At 41.8% G+C, this 9,501-nt stretch overlaps 1 protein-coding gene across 2 annotated transcripts in view; it reads left to right on the plus strand.

Moving 5' to 3' along the window:
- The window catches only part of KAT6A (K(lysine) acetyltransferase 6A), a 52,284-nt gene extending 46,588 nt beyond the window's left edge, over positions 1-5,696 (plus strand). For both annotated transcript variants that reach the window (XM_010562722.1, XM_010562723.1), the window contains exon 18: positions 1,084-5,696. In XM_010562722.1, the coding sequence (XP_010561024.1) occupies positions 1,084-3,671 (2,588 nt within the window). In that variant the 3' untranslated portion in view covers positions 3,672-5,696. The remainder of the gene's footprint in view (positions 1-1,083) is intronic.
- The last annotated feature ends 3,805 nt before the right edge of the window (positions 5,697-9,501 follow it).

Genomic DNA, 9,501 nt, shown 5'->3' on the forward strand with positions numbered 1-9,501 from the left:
ATGCGCTGATTGAGACACTAGAACAAATGTTCTATAACAGTAGATTCAAAGAAAGCAGAGGCAAAAGAGTGACTTGATAAATTTACAAATTACTTAGGTGAGAACTGTTATTTGGTAAGAGAGATTTTCAGCCTAACGGATAAAAGGAAAACTAATACAAAAGCAGATTAAGTAAATTCAGTGTCTGAAGGACAGAATTCAGATGGTGAAGTGTGAATAGCAACTAGTGTCAATGATTAACTGTTGCAGTAGTTAACCAACAGTTGTGTAAATTGTCACTGACTATCCTAATTAGAATCATAGAATCATGTAGGTTGGAAAAGACCTTCAAGATCATCAAGTCCAACCATCACCCAAATTGACAGGTTCAAAACAAAATTAATTCAGGGAATGCCTTACAGTACTTGTAAGCTTTGTAAGTCAGTAAATTAGCACATTGCTCTCTGGCTGTATAAGCTCTGAACCTATTCTACTGTTTGGAAAGTCACTGAAATGTAAAACTTGCTTCATCAAATGAAAGTTAGATGAGAGAGAAATTCAGCTTCCTTTTAACGATTTCTCAGATTAAAAAAAAAGAAGAAAAAAAAAAGGTAGCCAAATTCAGTCATCTGTGTATTTCTGTTGGCACTTAAAAGCATAAGCCATGAAAAAGTGGAAATACTTCCTTTCTTCAGCAGATGCACAAAATACAGATCTAAATGGAAACATGTTTTTATTGCATGTGTTCCCCTACACTGGAACATTTTCATTTGTGAACATATATAAATAAAATTTGTAAAGGGTGCTGAGTCTTTCCAGGACTTCATTGTATAGCCAAGTGTTTAATTTGAATTGTGTATTAAAGGCTCAGAGCTTTGACCATGCAAAATCTTGAAAGCATTGGTGTTCTTTGAAAATGTAATGTCCAGTGTGATTACTAATCACAGCAGACCTTGATCCTTATTGTTACCCTTCACAATAAATCACTAAGCTAGTATTGATACATAAAGTTGATAAACATGATGGGAATGCTTGGGAAAGCTTCCATGAATGCTCCGGTCAAACAAAAATGTTTGAACAGTATCTTTCAATTTGTGTTTTCAGGTAACCCAACTTTGAAACCATTATCTATGCTGAGAAAATGTGAAGCAAAGGATTCTTCGCTTGAGCCAGATACTTCTACACCCATGAAAAAGAAGAAGGGATGGCCAAAAGGGAAAAGCCGAAAACCAGTCCACTGGAAGAAAAGACCTGGTCGAAAACCAGGTTTTAAACTGAACCGGGAAAAGGTGCCACCATCAGTTCAGGATGAAGGAGTTGATGCAGTGGTAGCTAATTCAAAACCAGGGCGTAAGCCCAAAATTTCAGATAAAGAAGAAGGTGTTGAGCAGAAAGAGGAGCTGCCTCTTATTGAGGAAAGGAAAGAGGAAGATGTGAATATGGAAGCAGAAGAGGTAGGAGAGGGAGAAGAGGAAGATACAGCCAGCAGTGAAGTAAGAGCAGTTTCTCCTGTGGACAGCAACAGCAGTCCAGTGCCAGAAGTAAAAGAGCCTGAGATAGAAGAGGAGGTAGAGGAGAAGCCACGGGTTTTAGAAGAGCAAAGGCAATCAGAAGAAGAACAGCAAGAACTAGATGAACCTGAGCATGACCATGAGGAAGAAGAGGAAGTTGCAGTAGTGACAAATCAAAATGAAGATCATGATGCTGATGACGAAGATGACGGTCATCTGGAGTCTGTGAAGAAAAAAGAATTGGAGGAACAGCCTGTTAGAGAAGGGGTGAAGGAGGAGCCTCAGGTGCAAGAATGTTTTTTAGAAACAAGCATACCGAGCAGTAGAGAAGATGCAAAAGAAAAAGATGAAGCAGAGGCAGATTCTGAGGAAGAGCAGGCTTCCAATGAGACCTCGGTGGGCTCGGAGCACGTCCCTGGGTCTGAAGATGATCACGAAGAAGAGCAAAGTAATAAAGAAGGGTTAATTGAATTAAAGGAAGAGGAAGAGATTCCTCATAGTGAACTAGATCTTGAAACTGTCCAAGCAGTCCAGTCCTTGACACAGGAGGAAAGCAATGAGCATGATGTAGCTTACCAGGACTGTGAAGAAACTCTTGCAGCTTGCCAGACTTTGCAGAGTTACACCCAGACTGAGGAGGATCCTCAGATATCAATGGTTGAAGATTGCCAGGCCTCAGAACACAACAGTCCAATATCTTCTGTTCAGTCCCACCCCAGCCAGTCTGTACGTTCTGTCAGCAGCCCAAACGTGCCTGCTCTGGAGAGCAGTTACACCCAGATAAGTCCTGAACAAGGATCCCTGTCCGCACCCTCTATGCAGAACATGGAGACCAGCCCCATGATGGATGTGCCTTCAGTATCGGACCACTCTCAGCAGGTGGTGGATAGTGGCTTCAGTGACCTTGGCAGCATTGAGAGCACTACAGAGAATTACGAAAACCCCAGCAGCTATGACTCCACTATGGGAGGCAGCATTTGTGGAAATAACTCTTCCCAGAGCAGCTGTTCGTATGGAGGACTGTCCTCTTCTAGCAGCCTCACTCAGAACAGTTGTGTTGTCACTCAGCAAATGGCAAACATTGGCAGCAGTTGCAGCATGATGCAGCAAAACACTGTCCAGCCTGCAGCAAACTGCAATATCAAGTCACCTCAGAGCTGTGTAGTAGAAAGGCCTCCAAGTAACCAGCAACCAACAACGCAGCCGCAACAGCAACCGCCTCAGTCACAGCAGCCACAGCCCCCACCTCCACCCCAGCAGCAACCTCCACTGTCTCAGTGTAGCATGAACAACAGCTTCACCCCAGCACCTATGATCATGGAAATACCTGAATCTGGAAGCACTGGTAACATAAGTATCTACGAGAGGATTCCAGGGGATTTTGGTGCTGGGAGCTATTCACAACCATCAGCCACGTTCAGTTTAGCCAAGTTGCAGCAGCTGACAAACACCATTATGGACCCTCATGCCATGCCTTATAGCCATTCTCCTGCTGTGACTTCCTATGCAACCAGCGTTTCTCTGTCCAACACAGGACTGGCTCAGCTAGCTCCCTCTCATCCGTTAGCAGGCACACCACAAGCACAAGCCACTATGACACCCCCACCAAACCTGGCGTCCACCACCATGAACCTCACGTCACCTCTGCTTCAGTGTAACATGTCTGCTACCAACATTGGTATTCCACACACGCAGAGGTTGCAGGGGCAGATGCCAGTCAAGGGGCACATTTCCATTCGCTCTAAATCAGCGCCACTGCCCTCTGCAACTGCACACCAGCAGCAGCTCTATGGCCGCAGCCCACCCGCAGTTGCCATGCAGGCTGGTCCTCGTACGTTAGCTGTTCAACGGGGTATGAACATGGGAGTCAACCTAATGCCGACCACCCCTTACAATGTTAATTCCATGAATATGAACACCCTGAATGCCATGAACAGCTACAGAATGACACAGCCTATGATGAACAGCAGTTACCATAGTAACCCTGCCTACATGAACCAGACAGCACAGTATCCTATGCAGATGCAGATGGGAATGATGGGGAGCCAGGCCTATACCCAGCAGCCTATGCAGCCAAATCCTCATGGAAACATGATGTACACTGGCCCCTCCCATCACAGCTACATGAATGCTGCTGGGGTGCCCAAGCAGTCTCTCAATGGACCATACATGAGAAGATGAGCAAGATGAACTTGCATCCTAGAAACTGAAATATATATAAATAAAGGAACCTTTTATACTGACGAACCAGAGAAAATGGACCTTTTTCCAGTTAAAATATTGCTGTAGATTTAGAGGGATTTTCTTTGGTTTATTTTATTTTTTAGGAAGCCTGGTCTTTATTTTTTGGATTTTTTTTTGTTTTGTGTTTTTGTTTTCTTCACAATCCTGAAACATTTTACAGCTAAAATCATTTACAGATGTTTTTTAGAGGGGAAAACATGCACAAAAATCTTTTCATAATTTAAGAAGAGCCTTACTTTGCTGACAATGTGGACAGAATATGTGTAACAGTGAAATCATCTTTCTAAATTTTTTTTTTCAAATGTATGTCCTTCTCCCTCCCCTGTGCCCCTCTGTATGCAGTTTCTAGTGCTGCAGTCATGTAAAATGTTTGACATCTCAAAGAATAACAACCCTTCCCTCTAAACCCCACCTAGCATTTCCTACTTCTAGCAGGAGGCACTTATTGGGAGACTTGGAAGGGGACACAGAGGATAAATGAAGCTCTTTATTTCTACAAGTCAGGAAAAATTTTTAATCTTTCATTTTCCCTGACTCCCTTGCCCTCAGTAAAATTTGGAGTTACATGTAAACAATAAAGTATTCGCACTGGTGTTTTTGTAGATGAGTTAATTGAAATTGTATGTTTCATGCTGAAAATATAATGTAACTTTAAAGTGATCCCATTCACCACCCAGACGCGCATGTGCGCACAGATGTGCATGCATGCCCACATGTTCTGTCACTCTGAACTACTCAAGAAGCATCTCAAGAGAGAACTGTTTGTATCCCTTATGCAGTCGTGAGGAGGATAGGGTGGTTAATGGTCTGTTAGGACAAGAAAATGGTTGCAGGCTCTTCTGGTGAACGGCAAGTCAGCCACAACTCTGAGATCCCAAACTCTGATTTAGTCTGTACTTCGAAATGCTGAGGGTCTTGGTTCTGAGCCTTTGAGTCAGGCTGAGCTCAAAAGCAGCTGTTTCCAGTGGTCTGCCTCTTAATCTCTTTGCTTAGGTAATCTGGGAAGATAAAGTGTACGTTTTAAGTGACTTTGACGAGAACCCTGTGGTGTCCTTGTCACTCTTCCATTCCTGGTATGGGGTAGGAAGTTGCTGAATGTGCCGCGCTCTGGGGGGGTCAGTGATGTTTTCCCTGATTCTCCCACTATGTTTGAGACCCATTTTATAGGAATAGCCACACTTTTGATCTAGTGTGGGAAAAGAAGGGAATCGGCCTGTTTTACAAGAGTGAAACAGTCCAAAAACCATAGTAGGATGCAGGCGGCAGGATTTTGGTGTTTATTACTGCATAATCCAATTTACATTCTTTTTGGCTACACTGCTGGCATGTCACCCAATCCAAAAAGGGACACCCTTTAGTGTAAAGTTCTTTTTTTATTGTATATGAAGTAGAAAGACAGACACATTAATAAGACTAATTTCTTTTGTTTTTAAACCAAAAGAGTCTAAAAGAAGGTTGGGGTTTCTTCAGATGCACTAAAATGGACTTTCCTCCAATAACTGCTAACTGTAAAAGGCAGAATTCAAAGGACTTCCACTTTTTATTTCTGTTTAGTTTTGAGCATGTACAAGGCTGTGTAGGACCCCATTTCTCTGTATATACTATTCCAGTTCCAAATAACCCATGTAGAAAGCGCACTGTGCTGCCCTCTCCTTCCTAGATCTTCAGCTGTGTCACTGCTTCCTGATTGCTGGGGGGGGGGGGGGGGGGTGGGGGGTAGGGGTCTGAGACAGGAGGAGAAGCTGTTGAAATGAGGGCCGTGAATTTAGTTTGTTTGCCGTTATGTTTGGTTTGGTTTTGTATGTTTTTTTTATCAATTGGGCAGCTCCCTTTTCCACAAGCCTTTGTGACTGTAGAACTATTGTAGAAAAAAAAATGTTCTTTTCTATATATAAAAAGAAATTATCCAACGCAGTAATATTGGTACCTACCATTTTTTCACTTCTGTTTAAAAAAAAAAAATATGTATTTTTAGCAAGATAACTTGGGTAATCTTCTAAAAGAAATTAAAAAAAAAATCTCACTGTTAGTGACTTTGATGCCTTTTAAAAATAAGAGCTTTTTCATTTCATTCCATCTTTAAAATTTTTTATCTTTGTTGTAGAATATTAAAAACTATTTTAAGAAAGATAAAAATTCTCTTTAAAGAGATCTCTAGAGTGTGTGAATAGGAGCTCCAGATGCCTCTAAAAGCCGCATGTACAAATGAAGCTGAGTCTATTCCTGTCTGTTTATATTTGCTTTTCCTGTTTTGTAACCTCTTTGTACTTTGTTCATGGTGACTTGTAAGCTAAGGGGAAGGGGTGCCTAGATGCCTTTGTAATTCTCCATGTCATACGCTCCTGGCTGGATGGTCTCCCTTCCTCTCCTTGTATGTAATATCACTTTTTTTTCCCCTTTCTAGCAAGTACTTTCAAAAGAACTCTGTACATTTTAACATAAAAAATAAATTATGTTGAGCCATTTTGGATGTCAGTTGTGCATGTGGATTTTTTTTCTTCCATTTGAGCAGTGAACTCTGTCACTGATCCTTGGTCCTGGGAATATGATTTCCCTGTTGGCCTTTTGACCTGGAAGAGCGGTGGTACTTGGAGTTTACTTGGGAGATTCTGTCCATGTTAATTTTTTATCTACAGCTTCTCATCAGAGGAAGATTAAGAAGAAAAACCAAAAACTTGAAAGCGTTTCCAGAAGTCGTCACCTTTAAATTCCTCTCTGCGAGGGCTGCCCAAAGTTTAAGCATCGTGTTAGCTGCTTTTTGTCAGCTTCTGTTCGTACGATCGCTTTGGAGTTTTGACTCGGGCACTTAAAAAATTACAATGTGTGTTTGAAGCTGAGTTCTGCTCTGCAAGCTCACGACTTCCAAAACGCTAGATGGAAGCAAAGTTCCAGCGAGGGGGTGTGATCCTTGCCAAAGTTTCCCCGTGATAAAAGCTGTAGCAATAATTCCTAGCTGGCACCGCAAGGGCAGAGCGCCCGTTGCTTCTGGTGCCGAAGGATGCGGTGGTGCAGCCTGGCAGGGGCTGGGGGGAGAGGGAATTGGGGAAGGCTTTGGGAGGGGGGCCAAGCAGCGATAGGAATCTTGCAAAGGCTTTTCTGCAACTGTGCTGTCACCGGTATGTCTTCAAGTAAGCAAACGGTGTTTGTGTGTCGTGGTAAATACATGAAAAGGACCTTGGGAACTAGTAAAATTAAGTTTGAGGCGCTTTTCGCGTCTCCGATCCTCACCAACGTGGAACGTAAGTTTATGTAAGGTGAGGACGATGCTGCATCTTCCTTTGAGCTGATACGTTTTTCCTTGGACACCTTATAGTTGCTTTATTGAGGCACCTGAGTTTTCAGATCAAACATGTCAGGATACAGGTAGAAGTTAATCATATGGGGGTGCTCCTGGGTGATTTGTTCATTTATTCCCACAACGGTTTTTAGGTTATTTAAGCGTGAAGGAGAGAGGCAGGGTGACCTGTGATTAAGGTTTTCACTGTTTTAATCACTTGTGAATTACAGGGAGTACGTCAGCGGCTGTTACAGGTAAGAGTCATCAGGATCTCAGGAGATGTGCATCCTGTGTATTTGCATGTATGTGTATTACTTTCCCATAGTCAGTGCTGGAGTTAAGACTGAATTAACCGTTCTGTGCCACAAAGCTGTGTTCACTCACTCAGTTTACTTTTAATTTTTTTATGTTCTTCATTAAAGGAAGCTTTGGCACTGTCCAGTAGCCACGTTATGAGGTGGTGGGTGCTACCCCAGTATGCCCTGTTTTTTCCACACTTAAACGACTGTGGTTTGGGGTCTTTGGGGTTTTACTTGTTATTTTCTGTATACGCTGAATTTAGCAGATTTGATTTGACCATTAAAATGTGCTCAGCTTGAACTGTTATCTAACAACAATACTGTTCGAGTCAGCTTTTATTTATTACCAGTTTTCAGAAACATCTCTCATTTTTAGGATACAATATGGGTTTTAAAAGTAAAATACCAATTGAGAACAGTTGCATATCCTCTAGCAATTCAAAATGGCTTTGACTTCCAGAATTAATGTGCTGAGTGATTAGTCTAGAGTATAATTCTGCTGCTTTAGATAATTCTAGAATTTGAAACGGTCATGGCAGATCACTTCCATGAAATAACAGCGTACGGTTATGTTCTAGTAAAATGCTTGTATCATAAACTGACAAGTAGGGCAATTCAAAGTCTTCATCTGATGCCCTGGCACCAAATTATGGTTACACATGCTGATATGAAATGCTTTTCAAATAATTGTTTGAGATCTTTGCAATGCTTAATCACAAGCTGTCAAGCCAGAGGTGAGCAGGGCCAATGCTAATAATAATTAAAATTAAACTTCTTGTGCATTTCTCAGTTCTTAAGGTAGTTGAAACTTTTTTAAGAAGAAAAAAAAAAGCAAATATCTAGTTAGGAACGTAATGATTTATAAGAACTTTCTAGCTTTGTGGGCCAAGGAACAAAGGTAAGCACTTATGGAAATCTATAAACAAGATCATGGAAATGTGATTCCAGAGTTAATGAGCTGATAAACAGTAACTGCTACTTAAGAAATGTTTCTAAAAAACATTATTTGATCAAATAGGCTGCACTGTTAATAGCTTCTGCTTGTTGTTTAAAAAAAAAAAAAAAGAAGACATGTTTGTGTGGGCTAACTTGATAATAACCACATTTAGGAGCCATGAACAAGGTGACCTCTTTTTTAGAATCTCATACAAACGATCAAATCCTACCATTAGAGAATGACTAAATAGGGGAGGGGTTTGGGGGTTTTTTTGGTTGGTTGGTTCGGTTTGGGGGTTTTTTTTGAGAGCGAGAGCTGCCAGGCTAGAACAGGGTTGAAATCAGACTGTCTTGAAGTGCAAGAACCTTTAGTACCTTACAGCATGTTGTGACCAGCTGCTGCTGCAGGCTCTGCATTGCCACAGCCAGACATCATGCTGTGGACGTGGTGAGAGTCGTTCCGTTCAGCACTGTCAGGTTTGCTCTAAATTAGTTGACATGTGGACCAAAATGTCTGTTACCAACTCTCAACATGCAGGGGAGAGTTTGAATGCAACCCACAGCAACATACAAACGACTGCCTGGGAGAGTAGTGTTGTGGGTTTGAAAGAGGCTAACTGAAAGGAGGATGATCTTAAAGGGGTCTGACAGTTCTGAAAGCTCATCAGTGAGATAATTAAGAAAACGCTAAAAAGAGCAGAACCATCTTAATTAGTTTCCCGATTCGGGGAGAGAGCTCCTTGCTGAGATCCTTCTCTGCAGTAATAGAGGAATGCAGATAGACTGAGGCAGACTAAGTTTACAGCAGCTAAGGTGGGGCCTGCAGCATCTTTTATCTTCACAGCTTGTCAGCCAGAATAATTTACCTAAAAATAGCTGCCTGAAGTTGAGCTTTGAATGTAAAATCCTTTGCCCCTAACACAGAGAATCTCAGCAACTCCACCAAACATTGATCTTCACCTAGAGCAGAGCAGGACTCCAGCTACATGTTTAATCTCTTGAAACAACTGCAGTACCTTGCAGACAGAGTCAGGAATTTGTTTCTGTGCTTCCTTCCCTATAGGAGGTTCTATTCTGGAGGACAGCTCTGTATGTGAAATTGGCACATAATAACCTTGTTAATTTTGTGTGATTATTTTCCTAAGGGTTCCCCTGTCAGTATCTGTTTGTTCTCCCTTGCCAAATACTTTATCCTGTGAACTCTTTGAAACAGGGACTCTGTTGTCAGTTTGTTTGTCATTTGTGTCATATGGTA

This window comes from Haliaeetus leucocephalus, unplaced genomic scaffold (assembly GCF_000737465.1).
Source record: "Haliaeetus leucocephalus isolate CR32 unplaced genomic scaffold, Haliaeetus_leucocephalus-4.0 Scaffold162, whole genome shotgun sequence".
Classification (NCBI taxonomy): domain Eukaryota; kingdom Metazoa; phylum Chordata; class Aves; order Accipitriformes; family Accipitridae; genus Haliaeetus; species Haliaeetus leucocephalus.